The sequence below is a fragment of the Heptranchias perlo genome, chromosome 15, assembly GCF_035084215.1.
Source record: "Heptranchias perlo isolate sHepPer1 chromosome 15, sHepPer1.hap1, whole genome shotgun sequence".
In the NCBI taxonomy this organism is placed as follows: Eukaryota; Metazoa; Chordata; class Chondrichthyes; order Hexanchiformes; family Hexanchidae; genus Heptranchias; species Heptranchias perlo.
Genome location: NC_090339.1, coordinates 25080241 through 25100910, shown reverse-complemented (window position 1 = coordinate 25100910; position 20670 = coordinate 25080241). Strand labels below are relative to the sequence as shown.

Genomic DNA, 20670 nt, shown 5'->3' with positions numbered 1-20670 from the left:
AAAGTAGCCTGTAGAAACAATTAAGATGGTATAGAAATGCCCCTGGAAGATGCTAAGGACTGTGGACATGTAAGTGGGATGGGTCCTATAATGAAATTGTCTTTAGAAAAAGAAAAGGTAATTGATGTTTACTAGTACTGATTGAAAGGATACCTGCAGCAAAAAAGTGCTAACTGTTCAGACAAGTGTGATAAATATCATGGGAAAGCTGAGAAACAAAAGAGTTGCAACAGAGCTCTCACACAGCAGTGATAATTACATAGAATTTACAGCACAGAAACAGGCCATTCAGCCGAACTCGTCTGTGCCGGCGTTTATGCTCCACTCTAGCCTCCTCCCACCCTTTTTCATCTAACACTATCAGAACATCCTTTTAAGAAAGGCAGTAAAGGAAAAGTGTCTACAGTTATTCGGGAAGCTATGATAAATGCTCCACAAAACACAGAGACTGGCATCACTCCCGGAACACAGATAATCTCTGCGTTCCGCGGTATGGTTGCCTCATAGCAGAAATGTAGCGCAGTGTCCTCTTAGTGCTTTGATCATATTGCAGCTTTGGTGGTACTTGAAGTCTGTCGTAAATAAAGCTTTAATTGATTGTTTTAAAAGAATATACATTAAAAGTATAATTGTTTTAATTGTAAAAATAATTGTTTTAAAAGAATATACATGTGTGGTCATGAATGATACAACGGGCCTGAACCCAAATTATATTCAGAGACATGGTATGTATAATTTTGGCTAACACCTCCTTCCCATTGTGAAATTGAATGACTACACAATTTATTGTGTAGATAGACATTCTTGAAAATTAATTTTGATTTTTTTTTATTCGTTCATGGGATGTGGGCATCACTGGCAAGGCCAGCATTTATTGCCCATCCCTAATTGCCCTTGAGAAGGTGGTGGTGAGCCGCCTTCTTGAACTGCTGCAGTACAACTGAGTGGCTTAGCAATTTCAGAGGGCAGTTAAGAATCAATCACATTGCTGTGGGTCTGGAGTCACATATAGGCCAGACCGGGTAAGGATAGCAGGTTTCCTTGCTTCGTGAACCAGATGGCTTTTTACAACAATCCAATAGTTTCATTGCCACCATTATTGATACTAGCTTTTTATTTCATTACTGCCACCATTTATTTCAGATTTTATTTTAATTAACTGAATTTAAATTCCCCAGCTGCCATGGCAGGATTTGAACTCATGTCTCCAGATTATTAGTCCAGTAACATAACCACTATGCTACCGTACCCAATCTCATTGATGCCTAATTTCTCTTGTACAAACTGAAGCTGCTATGGGCGCTGTACAAATGTTGAAACAAGCCAGTATTGAGAATTACTGCATTCTTCTTTTGTTCAGCCTAGGATATTGGCTGTCATTCACTGGGGGTGGGAGAAATCGCCTGGGCACCTTTTTTCTCCTTCAGAGGAACTTCTCCCTCCCTCACTTTATAAACACATCATTGCTCTGAAACTCACAGCGGAATGTTGATAGGGTGAAATGAGGTAAGGTGGGAGAAGGCTCGTGTGGAACATAAACAGCAGCATAGACCAGTTGAGCTGAATGACCTGTTTCTGTGCTGTAAAATTCTATGTAAACCAGGCAGGTGGACAGTTTAAAATGTCCCGAGTTACTTACCCGCCCTGGAGCCGCCAAGATTTCGCCATCCACGATTTTAACCTGCTCTCTTGAGCAGGCAGCAAGGACACCCACCCAAAGCTGGCAGGGTCCTTCTTTACATATGCATATCATGTCCCGATTATGTCACTGGGACCTAACTGCAATTTTAACTCTGGCTTGAATGGGGAAGCCGCTTCTAGAAGAGGCCAAAATAGGTAAGTGTTTTTCTTTCCTTTGTGGGGCTAGGAGGAACAGGAAGGACAGCTTTGGCCTCCCCTGCCCAAATTGCTAGCAGAATTGTTAATTTCCCCATTTCTCCTGTTTTTGTTGAACTTTTCATCTTAAATGTGACTTTATGACTTTATTTCGGTTTAAAAAAAAATCTTTAGTTGTCTTTTTTACAATGCATTTTACTTAAACTTAGTCTGCTAAGGGCAACTCTTTTTTTTAGAAAGCCCAAACAGAATGACATGTTTTAAAAATCGTTCCACTTCTGTGGGTTAGTTTTAGGTTGACTCACCTCCAATGTTGTATCAACAATCACAGAATCTCTCATTTTTTGCCATTTTGTGAGCCATCTTGTGGAATGTATAGGAGAATGTAGTGTGGTCACCTTGTACTTGAAAGGCAATCTCAGCTGCTATAAAGTTGAAGGCCAATTCTTACAAATGAAGAAGGCCCCTGGGGCTTGGCATGGAACAGAAACCCTCATCTTTTATGAGACCAAAAGTAAATCAAGTGCAGAAAGGGACTTTGTTGCATGACAGCTTGCTTAAAATGAGTGGACAAAGCTGGGAAATACATGTTGGAAAGCTTCCAGGTCTAGCACAACTGCCTGTTGCATTAGTACACTGACTAGTGCCAGGGCATAAGTACTTCCTCTTTTGATGACGCGCAGCGCAGGTCGATGCACCTTGCCGTGCATGCGCATTGTAGGTCTGCCCTCGCTGCTGTTCACTAAAAGTGGGGACTGGAGGCCGAAGGCTGAGCACCAAAAATGCAGCCAATGCAGATATGGGGGGGGCGGAGAGCAAAGCCCGGGGGAAAGGGAAGCAGGAGCAGCGGGAGGAATTGGGGTTAACAGGAGCGAAAGGGGGAGGATGGAGGGGATTGATGGTGTAGTAAAGAAGTGGAGGGTTTTTGTTGCTCTCCAGGATTGCCCTGGAGTAGTAGGTGGTCTTGGCAGGAGGGTGAGGCCTGAAAGCACTTGATATTGTCCATCCTGATATGGTGATGGATGGTTAAATATGTTGTGTATTGGATAAACCCAAGCCTGTGCCCCTTGGGCTTGCAGGCATGAAGATGGAGGCCATACCAAGGGACGGAAGGAAAGAAATAAAGGAACCAAAATATAGCAGCCAATTTGCACATAGCAAGGTCCCACAAACGTCAATGAGACAGCGTTGATGAAGTGGCAGGGTGAGACTTATGGCCTGCCCATGCAATCCCACCAGCAGCTACTTGCAATGTAGAGGCCTCAATCCCCCAGCAGACAAGGAAGTTTCATTGGAGTTTTTACAGAGCATGCTGATGGCATTCGACAAGGTGCCACATAAGAAACTGTTAACAAAAATGAGAGCACATGGAATTGGAGGCAACCTGTTGGCATGGATAGGGAATTGATTAGTAGGTACAAGACAGAGAGTAGGGATAATGGGTATGTACTCATATTGGCAGGATGTGACTAATGGTGTTCCCCAACGATCTGTACTGGGCTGCAGCTTTTCACTACATTTATAAGTTACTTGGATGAAGGAATAGAAAGCCATATATCTAAGTTTGCTGACAACGCTAAGTTAAGTGGCACAGTAAATAGTGCAGATGGGAGCAGAAAGTTGCAAAGGGACATTGATAGATTAAGTGAGTGGGCAAAATTATGGCAGATGGAGTTCAATGTGGGGAAGTATGAGGTCATCCACTTTGGACCTTAGAAAGATAGATCAGACTATTTTCTAAATGATGAGAAGCTAGGAACTGTGGTTGACCAGAGACATTTAGGGGCCCAAGTACAAAAATCAATAAAATCTAGCGGACAGGTACAAAAAATAATTAAATAGGCTAATGGAATGTTGGTCTTTATCTCAAGGGGGCTGGAATACAAAGGGGTGGAAGTTATGTTACAGCTGTACAGAGCTCTGATTAGACCCCATCTGGAGTACTGCATTCAGTTCTGGGCACCGCACCTCAGGAAGGATATATTGGCCTTGAGTGCAGATTCACCTGAATGATACCAGGGCTAAAAGATTTAAATTATAAGGACAGGTTGCATAGACTCTATGTATTCCCTTGAGTGTAGAAGATTAAGGGGTGATCTAATTGAGGTTCCTAAAAGGATTTGATAGGGTAGATAGAGAGAAACTATTTCCTCTGGTGGGAGAGTCCAGAACAGAGGGGCATAACCTTAAAATTAAAGCTAGGATGTTCAGGGGTGATGTCAGAAAGCACTTCTTCACTAAAAGGTAGTGGAAATCTGGAACACTCCTCCCCCAAAAAGCTGTTGAGGCTGAGGGTCAATTGAAAATTTCAAGACTGAGATTGATAGTACCCTTGCCTAATAAAATTCTAAGGGACACGAAACCAAGGTGGGTAAATGGAGTTAAGATACAGATCAACCATGATCTAATTGAATGGTGAACATGCTTGAGGGGCTCTGACCTACTCCTATTCCTATGTTCCTGTGGCAGTCCAGGTGATCCATCTAGCCACCAGCCAAACATTAGGAGGAGGGTATAGCAGCTGTTGTCACTTCAGTAGTGGCAACAGTTACTGCCTCTGTTTGAATTTAGCAATTTCCCTTGGCGGCATCATCCGAAGACATGACATCAGGTTCCACATGTATGCTGATGACAGCCAGCTCTACCTCACCACCACCATCACCTCTCTCGACCCCTCCACTGCCTCTGATTTGTCACACTGCTTGACCAACATCCAATTTTGATTCCTCCAATTAAACATTGGGAAGACCAAAGACATTGTCTTCGGTTCCCGCCACAAACTCCGTTCCTTCGCTACTGATTCCACCTCCCTCCCTGGCCACTGTCTCAGGCTGACACAGACTGTTTGTAACCTCAGCATCCTAATTGACCCTGAGCTTAGCTTCTGCCCCTATATCCTCTCTATCACAATGACCACCTACTTCCACCTCCACAACATTGCCCGTCTCAGCCCCTGCCTCAGTCCATCTGCTGCTGAAAGCCTCATCCATGCCTTTGTTATCTCCAGATGTGACTATTACAATGTCCTCCTGGCAGGCCTCCCATCTTCCACCCTCAATATACTTGAGCTCATCCAAAACTCTGCTGCATGTATCCTAACTCACAGCAAGTCTCGTTCACCCATGACCACTGTGTTCACTGACGTACATTGGCTCCCAATCCACCAACACCTTGATTTTAAAATTCTCATCCTCATGTTGAAATCCCTCCATGGCCTCACCCCTTCTCTCTGAACTCGGTGGCGCCAGCGCTGTGCGTTCTCTGAACTCGGTGGCGCCAGCGCTGTGCGTTCTCTGAACTCGGTGGCGCCAGCGCTGTGCGTTCTCTGAACTCGGTGGCACGCCTGACAATGACTGGATCAAATTGCACATTCCAGACAAAAGGTTGGGTGACTTTGACCAGCTGAGTCAGAGCAGACAGCTTGACTCAGGAACAGGTATTGATTTTGGTAAGTGTCAGCCAAGCATGCCCTAAATCCCAGCATCAAAAGGCACCAATATTTATATTTTAAGACAAAAAGCAGCTAGTTAGTTCAGGATCCATCTTTGAGAGATCTTATTACAGGCACTTTTACATACCTGCTCTTTGCCTCAAAACATGATGTGGAGATGCCGGTGATGGACTGGGGTTGACAATTGTAAACAATTTTACAACACCAAGTTATAGTCCAGCAATTTTATTTTAAATTCACAAGCTTTCGGAGACTTCCTCCTTCCTCAGGTAAATGTTTACCTCAAAACATGGCCAGCCTTTGATCCACTATGATCCAGTTGCAGTTCCCGGCCAGGGAGTACTTTCCTGGATAGTTTGAACCACAGTGTCTGCATCCGCCCGACTTAGTAAAGCTGCAATTGAGTACCCATTTGCGGGATCCATTTCCTTTGCTTTCCAATCAATCAGCAGCAGAAATTGTCTGAGGATGTTTTTCACCCAGCAGGTGGCAGCGGCATTCAGACTAGATAAACTCCAGCACGTACCTCTAATCTTCAAAATGATATTTTTCACTAATTCAAATTCATATCCTCTGATCCTGTTTTCTGGTTTATTTTGAAGTAATATTCAGGCTTTATCCCATCTATGTTATTCAATACTTTGTATATATCACCGGGGTGCATCTTTAACCTGCCTCTTTCTGGACGTAGAATTTAAGCTTCTTGCTTTTCTCATAGTGTGTACCTTTTTATACTTGAGATCGATCTTTGGCCTCTGAGTCCTGTCTAATGCTTGTATATGGTTTTTGTGATGTGATCAGAATTAAATACAGTACTCCAAGTGTGGTATGACCAGTGCATTGTAAAGACTTGGCACAAGCCTCTGGATGTTATGCTGTAATATATTTGTTTTATAATCGTAGCATTCTGTTTGCTTTTCTGATTGCAATAATCTCATCTTGATGTCAATTCATTCCTATAATTTTGACTCTTAGGTGAAGAAGCAACTGAATATTTAATGTCTATGAGACCCTCTGATTTGAAGACACTTCTGCACCATATTCTGAGCGGAAAGGAATTTGAAATCGAGAAAAGTAGTTATTTTTTTTTACCTAATTTGTTCTTTTACCAAAGTATGTGCACGATCTAACACTAATGAAATAAACTGACCAAAAGTAATATTTAATGTTCAGCAATCTGATCTGTCAAAGTAGGGTGTTTTTAAAATGGATCATTCTGAAATTACATCAGTGGCTTATGACCTAGTTAGCTCTTATGTGATCCTTCACAGAAAGGTACAGACAGTAGCATCCCACCCGTGATTTGACTTTTCCATGTTCTGAACATGCATTCAATTATGACCAATGCAGAATAGAAATGGAAAGTGTTTAAGAACAAGATGATAAATGTGGAAGATAAATATGTACCCAAAGTCAAAAGAAGGGAGTTTGGTAAGAAAAAGTCAAGGTGGCTGACTGGTCATGTACAAAGACAAATAATTTGTAAACAAAAATGTTTCTACAATCTAAAGGCATCTAATACTCAACTAAACAGAGTTAAGTATACAAAGGATACTATTCGATCAGCTAAAAGGATAATGGAAAAGTGGATTGTAGACAATTGTGGAAGTAATGGGAAAAGCTTTTCCGTTATATGAAGAGCCAGAGAACTGTCAGACTGTATTGGGCCATTGAAGGATTCACAAGGGCAAGTTACGAAGGACTCACAGGGTATGGCAGAAATATTAAATGAGTACTCTTGAAGATGATGCTCGACTGTTACAATTTAATGATGCAATAAAATTAGTAATATTAACATAGATGAACATATTGTTTTAGATAGAATTAAGAACCAGAAAATAGATAGAGCAGCCAGACTGGATGATACCATCCAAGGGTCCTCGGAGATGGGACACGTGCTGTGCAAACCTCTTGCCCGTATTTTTAACAGCTCACTGCACTCTGGGATGGTTCCCGTAGATTGGAAGGAGGCTAATGTAGTCCCCATCTTTAAAAAAGGAGACAAGACGAACCCAGGTAACTATAGGCCCATTAGTTTGACATCAATGATAGGAAATATGCTTGGGGGAATCATTAGGGATGCAATATACGGTTACTTGGATAGAGAGGGACATATTGGGGACACCCAACATGACTTCAAAAGAAGAAAGTCATGTCTTATAAATTTGATTATATTTTATGTAGAAGTTACCAAGTTGGTGGATGAGGGAAGCCCAGTAGACATTGTCTACTTAGATTTCTAAAAAGCTTTTGAGAAAGTACTGCATAAGAGGCTTCTACAAGATCGAAGCCTCCGATATTAGTGGTAATATATTAAGCTGAACTGGCTAGAAGGCCATAGGCAGAAAGTAGTTATAGATGGATTTGGATCTGTTTGGAGACCGGTCACCAGTAGTGTCCCACAAGGATTGCTGTTAGGACCGTTGCTCTTTACTATTTTTATTAATGACCAAGATATAGGTGTTGGGGGCACGATCTACAAATTTGCAGATGATACCAAGATCTGCGCAAGTGTTAGGACTGTAGACGATGCTGACTTGCCTCAGGCGGATCTTGATGTGTTGGGGGATTTGGCTTGTGACTGGCAAAGGATGTTTAATTTGGAAAAGTGCAGCGTTAACGATGTGGGCAGGGCAAACGCTCAACATATATACAACCTTCAGGGAAAAGCATTAAATAAGGTGGAGATGTAAAGGGATCTGGGCGTTCTAGTGCATAGATCTTTAAGGATTCACGAGCAATGCCGTGAAGCGATAGGTAGAGCGAATAGATTGTTGGGGTGCATTTATAGGACAATTGACTGTAAGACAAAGCATACTATTTTGTCTTTGTACAAGACCGTGGTCAGACCTCAGTTGGAATACCCTGTGTCCAGTTTTGGTCTTCTCACATGGTGGATGATATTGAGGCTTGAGAATGGGTGTAGAGGAGGGCCACTAGACTAATTCCCAGTTTAAAGGATCTGAGTTAGGCTAAAAGAGCTTAGATTGAAGTGCAGATTTAGGGGTGACCTGATCGAGGTTAATAAGATGATGAAGGGAATAGATTGTGTCTGAGTTGACTGTTTGTTCCAAATAAATAGATCAGAGAGAACCAGGGGTCACAATTTTAAGTTGTACAAGGTGAGATCTAGGCTAGATGTTAGGAGGTGGTTCTTTTCCCAGTGAATAGTGGACCTCTGGAACAAGCTGCCGGCTCGTGCGGTTGATGCCCAATTCGCTGAATTCCTTCAAGTGAGAGCTGGACCTGTTTCTGGGTGGGATGGAGATCGCCTCCTGCAAGGAATTCTCAGAGCCAGAGTGATCTACTGGACTAGTTTCGATCGCCATGAGGAAGGGGGGTCGGAGAGGAATTTCCCAGATTTTTTTCCCCCCCAAATTGGCCTGAGTTTTTCTTTTTTCGCCTCTCCCAGGTGATCACATGGTTTTGAGTGGGGTGGGGAATGTATATATTGTGATACACGAGGTAGTTCAATTGTGGGGGACAGGCTGGATGGACAAGAGGGTCTTTTTCTACCCGTCATTGTTTGTATATTCGGAAATACAATTTTGATTTGGTTAACTAACAAAACTTTGCAGATGCCTTTTGCACTCACCAGTGTTCCAACGCTGTTGCAAAAGCAAATATTGTACTAGGCTGCATTGCTAGGACAATTAAATATAAAACTAGAAGTACAATCCTTACCTTGTATAAGGCCTTGGTCTGGCCTCATGTGGGACAGAGGCCAGTTTTGATCCCCTCATGATGGGGATATATTGAGGCCCTGGAAAAAGTTCAGAGAAGGGCCACTTGATTTCTACCAAGTTTAATTATGAGGACTGGCTTAGAGAGCTGGGACTTTTTACCGTGGAACAGTACAGGCTTTCAAGGAACATATTGAGGTCTTCAAAATTATTAAGGGATTAAGTTCTGTCCACATGGATAGGTTACTTGAGCTGAAGGGCAGGCTCCACTTGTATTGTAATCACCAGCTTCAGTTGACAATTACATTGTGAGCTCAGTGCTGAAGAAGTCCTTTAGCGAATCCTGCCCTGCAGTAAAAAAAAATGCACAGGTTGGGATTCGGCAAGGGCAAGAGACCACCGTTGGGAGTGGAACAGGGGGATTGAGGCCACCAGAGAGGCAGCAGTGGTGAGCTAATCAATTTTAATAGGCCTGTGAACAATGTTGCCTGCCTTGGAAACCGGAGAGCTCATTGAAAAGGAAAATAAGCATAAGGAAAGTTTAAGCGTGGACCTTTTCAAATGCTTCTCTCAATCTGGAAATCAAATGTGATTCGAGAAAGTTGAGAATTTTTAAGAGCAACGTGCTGGCTGTGTCCTACATGAATCAGAAACGTGGCAGTTCAACACAGCCATCCAAAACAGGCTCAACAGCTTCCAGTTTAGATGTTTGCGACAATTCTTTAACATCAGATGGTTTAACATAATGATGAATGAACGTGTACTTCAGAAAGCACAGATGTCATCACTGACTATAACAATCTGGAAGAAAAGATGGACCAACATTGTCACATTCTGAAAATGCCTGATACAAGGATCCCAAAGCAAATATGGAAATGGGAGCCACGAGGGAAAAGAGCTAGCGGTCGAACATGAGGAACTCTACAGTTCACAATAACGACGGATGCAGCTGAAGTGCACTTGCAACTACGTGAGCTGGAAACAAAAATCCAAGACAGAATTAGATGGTGTTAATTGGTTACTGCCTTATGCGCCTCAATGGCGCAGAAAGAATGATAATAATTAAGTTTAAGCGCGATAGATGGTTTAAAATAATGGTGTTGCAAGAAGTAAGTATGATATTTTGAGGAATCCATTACTATATGCAAAACTTTTAATATATTATAGATATATATGAATGGAAGATATTTAAATATTCAATTCTAATTGGAACACAAATCCCCAAAGCTGGGGTAGTTGATTATGCTTGGTGGAGGATAGATTGAGCTGCATTTAACTTGTATTTCAGTTCACATTACATGATCATCTGCTGCTGATTTTTTTTCTTTGTGTGAAGATGAGTGGATGTTGATCGGTTGGTGCTCATAAACTAGTAGGAACCATAAAGGCTACTAAGCTGCTTCCTCCTTGCGTAAAATTGTAAGGAGAAGAAAACATCCAGGAAACAAAAACAACTATTGGGGGATAGAGGGATATAGGTAGTAGGGAAGAATAAAATGATATAATTGGGTTGTACATGGGGGTGAGCTGGATGAGTTCAAAGGAGTTTCCTTGGGCTCGATTTTAGCACCCGCAATCGGGTGCATTCCTGATGGGAGGGCTACGAAAATCAGGGATTCCCGGGGCGGGTCAGGAGCCCGGCTCCAACCCGCCCCATTTCCGGGTTCCCCACTGACGCACTGACATGCGCACGCAGCCCCCACATGTGGGACGCCCGCCAGCAATTAAAGCCGGCGGGGTGCCACTTAAGGTATTTATTTAGGTATTTCAGGTCGTTCAGAGACCTGATTAACATGATATTTTAGGAGGGGTGGGATTTTGCAAACAACTGGGACTGTTTCCCATACTGGGGAAAACACTCCCAGTTCAAATGGACGTGTTGCAGCCACCAGCCTGTGGCAGCTGCAAAGGTCCATTTGACAGGTTGAGGGGGGGGGGGGGGGGGAGACCCTCACTCATTTCAGGAGGCCACTCTGTCACCTTGGACAAAGTTTGGCCTCCACCACCCTCCTCCTAACAAAATTCACCAACTTACACACTTACCCAGATATCCAGACACATGTACCTACCTTGCGGACCCCCTCAGATGTGCATCTTCCGGATGGGGGCCGCCGTAGCTGCAGTCATGACCTCCTCGGAGGGCGAACATCATCACCAGCCTCGCCATCCAACTCTGATACGTGGAGCTCCACAACACAGTGCTGTGACACATACACCTGCACAGCAGGAGGGAGGGCAACCGCAGAGAGAAATGCGTCGCAGAGGGCACTACCCTCGCCACAGGGTCCACAGACCGAGGCTCAGCTTCCTGGACCTCTCTGATCAGCAGTGCACACGGAGGCTCAGAGTCACTCGACATGTAGTTGTGGACATCTGCAGCCTCCTTCATGCCGAGCTGCTCCCGGCTGGCCCGAGCACCATCTTCTTACTTGTCGCTGTTAAAGTCACCACTGCCCTTAACAACTTCTCCGCGTCCTTCCAGGGTGCCACCGGGGACATCGCCGACATCTCTGTCGTCTGCACAAAAGTGCCCTGCAAATACACTACACCCACTCTGCAGTGACACAATGAGTGGCATCAGTTGTGGGTCTTCATTGTGATCCTCAGGAAAGGGCATTATTGCACAAACCAGACAAGATTTGCAAAGACGTGGCAGTCGTGGTGCCAATGTAATATGTAATGTGAGTTGATCAGAAATTAAATATAAGGAAAAACCATGACAAACCCTCAAACACCCTTGTGCATCCCCTTCATGCTCACTACACATTTGCTTTATGCTTCCTACTGTACATATGTGATGCATGCCCTGTGGCTGCAGCACAGGTAGTGGCAGGTTGAGTGAGGCTGATCGTGAAAGAGATGCATGAGAGGGCGAGTATGAGATAGAGCCATGAGATTGTATGAGGATTGGGTTGAGTGGTAGTGGCGGGATGAGTACTGGCGAGGTGAGTAAGTGCAGGTAAGATGAGGATGAGGTTTGAGTGGGTGTGAGGAGTGATGTGACAGAGTAGTGTTGACTGTGCAGAAGGAGATGTGGGGTGGGGGTGGTGATGTGGCAGATGGAGTGCAGGGGAATGAGTAAGTGTACTCACTTTGGCTGACCTACTGAGGTCATTGCAGCGCCTCCTACACTGTATGCAAGTGCGCGATATGTTGGTGGTGCAGGTGACCTCCTCTGCCACCTCGAGCCAGGCCTTCTTGGTGGCAAAGGCAGGCCGCTTCCTCCCGCCCGCCGGGGGGGAAGATCTCTGTCCTCCCCCTCCTCACCCCATCCAATAAGAGCTGGAGTGAGGCATCATTCAAACTGGGAGCAGCCTTCCCCCTGGGCTGCTCCATGCTGTAATTTTTCCTATTTCTTGCAGCATCAGTCAGTGGAGGACTGCCCCTTTAAATAGAGCTCCTCCAGCTGACAGACCTTACTGCACATGCGCAGTCCGCCCGCCGCGCAGCATAGCAGCGGGGAACCCGGAAGAACAATCAGCCTGCGATTGCACTTGGAGCAGACTGATTTTACCGGGCGTGTTACCCACGTGCCCAGTTGACCCCCCGCCGCCATGGTAATATCAGGCCCCTTGTTCCTATCTTATGGACTTAAGTGCTGTAGTGCAGTGCAGTGTAGCTAATATAGGGGTTTCATTTCCTGTGGTAGGTCGCTGCCTAATGTATTTGTATAAAATTACTTCAGCATTATTTAGAGTTGTTAACCCATTTAAAATAAACAAATTAATATCTGTGTTAGAATAGTGCCATAAAGAAATTTTAGAGAAATTTAAACTCTCTAAATGATCATCAATTATTTTGTTTCAAATTGCCATTTCAGTTGAGTCATATCACACTTCTACTATTCAGCAGCTTATTTCACCATAGATTGGAAATGTCTCAAAAATGAAATCCATGCATGTGTACAAGTTTTGATGTTGTCTGTTTCATCCTAAATCTGCCTCAGTGAGATTCCTATCCTTTTCAGTCATTCTGTTTGAAATTGTGTCACAACCTATTTTCAGCTGGAACTACTATCCTGTTTGTGCCATTTATGTTGCTGTTCCAGCTGTAACCATCTTGCTTGTCTCTCCACAGTTCATCATTCTACCAAGAAATATATTTCGATCCATGATGTGGATCACACTGGAGTGACAAAAAGTGAGAGAGCTGGAATTAGCAAACTAAAATCTGAGATGAAGCAGGTGAGCTGTCTGATGTGTGACCCATATATTAGTAAATGTTTTGAAGTGCTGTTAAAGAATGAAGATGATGCATTGTCTAATGTGAAACATACCAGGTTCAGCCCTGGTATATGCTCAATTAGCCGATTGCAGTCAGGGTGCACTGCAACTTGTATTGGCATCTCTGGGCTGGGAAGTGTTAAACATTAGCCAGGGTAGCTGGTGCACTTCTTGTCCAGTAACTCCTGCTGGAAAGAGCATATGCGCACATCAGGAAGGACGGGATAAAATAGCCTGCCAATAATCACCTGAAAAGTGGCTACATCGACGAGGTTCCAGAGGGCAGGCAGCACCTCTGGAATCATACCTAGCATAAGTCATTGGGCATGACTTTAGCCTGGAAAAATGGTTGGGTTGGGGGCGAGGGGACATTAAAAATTGCAACAGTTTCAAACCCTGAGTCGCTGCTGGCCCCCATTTTCTCAAGTTTTGTGATTTTAGCCTCTGGGGACCCGAATTCCTGGACCTTCTCCTTCACCCGTGCCCCCCTCAACGATCGGACCCCTGCGATGACCTCCGCCCCTTGGTGACTGACCCCTGATATCCTCCCTCCTGATGACTGACCCCCACTCCCCCACTGATGACTGACAACCCCGCCCCCTCCCTTCCCCCCCCCCCCCCCCCCCCCCCAACCGATGACTGACTGACTGACTGACTTTGCCCCCAGATGGCTGACTTTCCCTCCCCCCCCCCCCCCCCCCCGCCCAACACCCAATCTGTTGAGCGGGAAACCGTCAAAAAAAAAGACGTCCTTACAACAAAATTGTACAGATGTCCGGGAAACCCGTACTTCCGGGTTTCCCATCTGCCATTCGATCCCCCCCCCCTTCCCGGCTCTTGGCTAAAAATATGCCCATTACCTTTGGAGAAAATTGGAGGGGAAAATATATTTTTTTTTCAAAAAAATGAATTTTGAGGGAGGTTACTATACTATCTTTGGTTAGCTTCTTCCAATGATGGGTTCTGCATTAATAACATACAATTCTTATTTTTATCAATTTAGTTGTTTGAGATCCCATTCTTCCTCCCCGATTTCCATTGCCCTCCTTAATCAAAATGGTGGGCTTAATCTGGGACGGTATCCTCCTTCTGATATTTGTTGTCCTTTACCAAAGTGCTCACTGGTATCCCAACTGAACTTGCTGCGCACTGGGAGCCGAGGTGTGGCTATTTATTATTATTGGCTTTAAATTCAGTTGCCATTAGCACATCCAGCATTTATTTTAAGTATTTTTCTGTAAGCTTTGGTCATTTTTAAACTGGATCACTTTGAATAAAACTTCCACCGAAGAAACTTAAATATAGGGGGAAAAGATCACATGCAATTTTCTAAAAGTCATCTCATTAACAGAAGAATAGAGACAACACACAAGAAGAGAGTGATTTACACCAGAGAAAGAGAATACCATTCACTATATCTTTATTTACATGGAGGAGAGAGTAAAACTACCCACACATGTATATATTACACTTGAGGGAGAGAAGAAGATAAAATCTAATATGTTATATTAGGGGAACACTATATAGTACATACATGCTCTGGCTGTTTGCTAGCAGTGGAATTGTAGTACCAATGTTTCTGCCATTTTATAAATGTCGCCTGAGAGATATATGCCTTTTAAAGTGTCTCACTCAGAAAAAGTTTAAATTCAGTGCCACTAATATATATGGTATTTTTTTTCCTGTTTGTAGATGGATATGCATAGATTTTCTGCTGGTGTAACCAATAAGGAGGTGACATATTTGTAGCTGGAACTATCAGCTTTCACAATTTTTCATCTATTTTTTTTACAGACTTTTAACTGTTGCTGCATGCTGTGATGATTGCACGTACCCCAAAGTAATACATTTAATCTTGCTCCTTCCTTTTAAGTTTATTTTCCTCCCTTCTCCTTAAATATCACTAATATTTGTTTGCCCAGAAAGCAAGCAAATAATTTACTTTCATACCTTCCCCAAACTTCTCCATCCACCTTTACTCTCATTCCCAGTGGGAAGTTGGCTGGTCTTTGCTTAGCGCCTTCTCACATTAGCACAATTAAGATTTGGGCCTCCTGCGTTGAGGAATTGAACCTGTGCCTCACCACTGAGGCCCAGTCATCCTGCTCAGGTGGATGTAAAAGATCCCATAGTACTACTTGAAGTGTAGAGGAGTTCTCCTGATGTCCTGCCAACATTTATCCCTCAACCAGCTCCACTAAAACAGATTATCTGATCATTTATCTCATTGTTGTTAATGGGAGCTTGCTGTGTGTAAATTGGTTACATTACAAAGGTGATTACACTTCAAAAATACTTCATTGGCTGTGAACCACTTTGCAACATCCTGAGGATCCAAAAGGTGCTATATGAATGCAAGTTAATTCTTTTTCTTCTTTTCTCTAATGAAGCTCAATAAATGATTCCATCAAAGGCTCCCTTCACAACTTGACCCTTGGGTAACACTGTTTAAATCTAGAAATAAAAGAACAACTATGAATGCTGGAAATCTGAAATAAAACACAAAACTAAATACTAAACATGCAGAAAAAGTTGTTCAACATCTAGAAGAGAAAAATAGGTTAATATTTCAAGTGGGACCTTGCACAGAACCCTGGTGGAAATCTACTCACTTGCAGGTTACAAGGATTTCTGTTCTAATGACATTTTTAACCATGGATATTAATACTGCTTTTTGCATGATGTGACAAAAATGAACTGACTACTTTCCTCATGTAAGTTTCATACCTTCATTATATGAGATCACTAACTTTCAACTTGCTTTGACAGGCCAGAAAACTGCAAAATTATATTGCTTGTTATAGTATGTTCGTCATTCTAACGTCTGTTCTTTCCTACCCTCGTAGTCGGGAAACCTGATGACACTTGATACTGCGCTTGATGGAACAAAAGAGGTGATGACTATTACTATTATTAATATTGCATTTAATTTATTGATATTTTACAGTAATTGATCTGTCACTCAATTACATCTTTCCAATTTATGTCAGAATCGTTGTGCATTAACGACACAGAGTGCGATCACAAAATACGGTGTGAAAAAGAAACCAATTTATTTAAATGTAATTCAAGACCCAATTGAGCAACTGGTGTCTTACTATTATTTTCATTACTTGCATGACTTTCCTGGGTCCAAAAAAAGAGTGGACTGGATGGCACAGTAGGATATAGAGCCACTGAAGAAGCTGCAAAAAAAGATTGAAAAGGATGATACCAGAACTGAGAGGTTATATCTATTGAGAAAGAGTAAACATGCTGGGGCTCTTTTTCCTCTAGAAAAGAGAAGGCTGAGGAATGACCTAATAGAGGTCTTTAAGTTTATGAAAGGGTTTGATAGGGTAGATGTAGAGAAGATGATTCCATCAAAACCCCCTTTCATAACTTGACCCTTGGGTAACACTGTTTAAATCTAGAAATAAAAGAAAAACCGTGAATGCTGGAAATCTGAAATAAAACAAAAAACTAAATTATTAAACATGCAGAAAAAGTTGTTCAACATCTAGAAGAAGTGGAGGAGATCAAAACTAGGGGCCGTAAATATAAGATAGTGACTAATCAATCCAATAGGGAATTCAGGAGAAACTTCTTTACTTAGAGAGTGGTTAGAATGTGACCTCACTACCACAAGGAGTAGTTGAGGCGAATAGCATAGATGCATTTAAGGGAAAGCTAGATAAACACATCAGGCAGAAAGGAATAGATGGAATGCTGATAGGGTTAAATGAAGAGGGGTGGGAGGAGGCTCATGTAGAGCATAAACACCAGCATGGACCAGTTGGACTGAATGGCCTGTTTCTGTGCTGTACATTCTATGTAATTCTATTTAATGCTATGACCTGGGGTGGAAATCCACTCGGCCAATTAAACAAACAAAAGTCTGCTGTCTGTTCTGCCTGTAAGAGTTACTATGCAAAATGAGTTTAGATGGTCTCAAAACAGTAGATCTTGATCTACTGGGAGAGATTCCAGTTGTGCCCAACACAGGACATGTCCTTCAACCCAGTGCTGGACATCATCTTTTTCATGTTTGCCATGAACCAAATGAAAGACTCTGTGATCTATTTGAGGCCCAGGCTACCTGTGTCTCCACTGTTATGAGAAATTAAAGACCAAAGAACATTTTATGCTCTCTAGGGCTGGAAACAGAGTGCTAGTATATTAACTGGGCTGTGGTTCTGCAGCATTAGCCCTAATAAACAGAATATCACATGTCCAGGTTATCACTCATAACACTTAGCACCATCTTGACATTCCAGAATTTGGAGCAGAACTCCAGCAGCTGCTTTTTCTGAGACTTGCCCATAAGGTCTATGTCCATGTAACCCTTTCGTATTAAAAATAACAGCATTGATTACCTCCAAACAGATGATTCATTCTTCCTGTTCCTGACCCTGATGTTGATTTAAAAAAGAGAACCAGTTGGTATTCACCAACAATCAATAATTTTCTTAAATTGGTAGTATCTCAGATGACACTCCCACATAAGATGAGGGTAATTAATAATATGTACAGGCTGAACTTTGTTTCGATTCACATTAGGCTGTCTCTGTCTGTTTCTGTTTCTGTCTCTGTCTCTGTCTTTCACTCTCTATTGAAAGGCTTGTGAACCACTGCTCATAGAATAATACAGCACAGAAGGAGGCCATCCAGCCCATTGTGCCTGTGTTGGCTCTTTGAACGAGCTATCCAATTAGTTCCACTCCCCTGCTCTTTCCCCACAGCCCTACAAATTTGTACTTTTCAAATGTTTCTGATTCCCTTTTGAAAATTACTATTGAATCAGCTTCTTCCATCCATTCCAGCATTGCATTCCAGATCATAACAATTCACTGCGTTTTTTAAAAAAACTCTCCCCATCTCCCCTCTGGTTTTTTTGCTAATTATCTTAAATCTGTGTCTTCTGGTTACTGACCCGTCTGTCAGTGGAAACAGTTTCTCCTTATTTACTCTATCAAATCCCCTCATAATTTTGATAAAGTTTGTATTTACGGCAGTCAGTTACAAGTACTAAGGACTAAGAGATTGCTTTGATGGGTACTGAAAGACTACTTGGAAAGGTGGTCGGCAGCTGAATAATTTAGGACCTTCAGATATCTGAAAAACCTCATCGTTTCTAACCTACACTTGGTAAAATTATCAAATTTTATTTGTTCCAGCCTGGTTGCTAATTCTTTGTCATTTAGGCGTCCCTCTCACGCTTAGGAACTTTCCAATCTTGATTGGTTTGGGAAATAACGGGCTCGATATTAGGAGGGAGGCGGGTTGGCAGCGGGGGGTCGACTGGGCACGCGGGTAAGTGAACTCGGGGTGCTCCGCACGCGATCTCAGCCTAATTGAAGGCACTTACCTTGGCTTCCGGGTTTCCCGTTCTAGACCTGTGTAGCGGGCGCACTGCGCACCCGCATCACAGGCTGTCAGCAGGAGGAGCCCTATTTAAAGGGGCAGTACTCCAATGCTCCTGCAGCAAAGAACCAATTTAGGAGCATGGAGCAGGCCAGAGGTAAGGCTGCTCAAAGGTTCTCTGACTCCTCACTCCAGGTGCTGCTCGATGGGGTGAGGAGGAGGAGGGAAATTTTTTTCCCATTGGATTGGAGGAAGTGTCCTCCCTCCACCACCAAGAAGACCTGGCTGGAGGTGGCCAAGGAGGTTACCAGCAGCGGCAATGTGTCCAGAACCTGGGTGCAGTGCAGGAAGAGATTTAATGGCCTAACCAGGTCAGCCAAAGTGAGTATACGTATGCATTCTCGCACACTCCGTCTTCCACATCACCTCCACCACCACACAACTCCTTCTGCATTGCCACCATAACGCTCTCTCATCACTCCTCACATCCACTCAACTATCATCCTCACCTTGCCTGCACGTACTCACCGTCCCAGTTCCCATTCGAACACTACCACGCAACCCAATCCTCATACAATCTCATGGCTATGTCTCACATGCACCCTCCCATGCATTTCCCTCACGGTCACCCCCACCCACACCAACGCATGCAGCGGGTCAACATGCAACCATCACTCAATCACACCTCTGTGTTTTGCCTTGATAGGAGAAGAGAGGGCAAGGACCGGAGGTGGCCCCGCCACACCAGGTGGCCTTATCAGATGCGGAGCAGCAGGCACTTGAAATAAGCCGGACGCTGGAGTGCCTGTCCGTGGCGGTCGCCGAGATTGGGAGTGCACAAGCGGCTGGTGACAGAAATCTAACACTCAGCACTCATGATAGCGAATGATCTTAGCATCACTTGGCATCTGCAGCACCTCAACATCTGTCCACATGCTTAATATTGCTTTCTGTTCTCTTGCAGGGTCATCTGCGACCGCCGTGACTGCGGAGGGCGATTCCTCAGAGGACCCGCTGGCCTCTGAGGGTGCATCGTCACATCTGAGCCAGCCATCTACCAACGCAGATACACACACCTCGGTGGGTCCCCGTCCTCACTTGGTTGGGTTTGCACATGGTGAGTCACCACGCACATGTGAGCACGAGCAGACCCTGGTGGCAGGGGCAGCCATGGAGTGTCCACGTCGGTGGAAGCACTCTTCTCCAGGCTCTGCTCAGCTGGACCCAGATGCTGAACCCTGGGGGCCAGCCATGAAAAGAAGGGTAATCGAGGGGCAGCAGCACATTGCCGAGGTACTGGAACAGTCCAACTCCTGCATGAGTGGAATACTGTTACAGGGACGTGAAGGCATCTCTGAGTGTCGCGGGTAGGAGCGGGAATGTCTGCGATGGAGGAAAGGCTAGCCTCCATCGAGCTTCAAGCACGGCTCAACAATGAGTCCATTCAGGCCCTGACAATGGCCGTTCGGATTCAGGGTGAGCAACATTCTGCCGCCTTAAACAGGCTGACAGATACCTTACAACTGGCCTTCCAAGGCTTCACACAAGTCCTCCAAACTGTCGTCCAGCAGGGTGGAAGGAGTGATGTGGGCCTGGGCCAGGAGAGGGATTGTGGTGAAAGGGGACATGGAAGTGGGGACGCCACTCAAAGCGCTCCCACGTCTCACCCGATGCCCCCCTCTCAACCAGTACCCGCAATGCTGCCCCCTCTCCAGGTGGCCGGGTCTGCCCCTGCACAAGTGTAGGTGGAACGTTCTTTGGAGGGGCCCTCACGGGCCACTGAACCCAGAGAGCATCCACGCAAAGCATCTCGTCGGTCAGGGCATGGACAAGAGCGACCTGCCACTACCTTTGCTGAAGCCACAGGGGTAGCACCACGAAGATGTTCCCGTAAACGTAAGGCGAAGGATTTGTGAGCACAAAGGGGATGCACAAGGATGTAAGACGAAATGTCATGTTTTTGATTTATTTTTCTTTGTTTTGCAAAAAATCATTAAAAAAATTATCACCACTACTGCCACGTCTTTGAAAATCTTGTCTGGTTTGCGCAATAATGCCATTTCCTGAGGATCACCATGCCACACCTGATGCCACCCATTGTGTCACTGCAGAGTGGGTGTAGGTGTATTTGCAG

The 20670-nt window shown here is 44.1% G+C and overlaps 1 protein-coding gene across 7 annotated transcripts in view; it reads left to right on the top strand.

The window, feature by feature from the left end:
* The window catches only part of phka1a (phosphorylase kinase, alpha 1a (muscle)), a 133114-nt gene that overhangs the window by 98086 nt on the left and 14358 nt on the right, over positions 1–20670 (top strand). For 4 of the 7 annotated variants that reach the window (XM_067996916.1, XM_067996918.1, XM_067996912.1 and 1 more), the window contains 4 exons: positions 6263–6361; positions 13048–13154; positions 14886–14927; positions 16040–16087. In XM_067996916.1, coding sequence (XP_067853017.1) covers positions 6263–6361; positions 13048–13154; positions 14886–14927; positions 16040–16087 — 296 coding nt within the window. The remainder of the gene's footprint in view (positions 1–6262; positions 6362–13047; positions 13155–14885; positions 14928–16039; positions 16088–20670) is intronic. The other 3 variants (XM_067996914.1, XM_067996913.1, XM_067996917.1) reach the window with 2 other exon arrangements.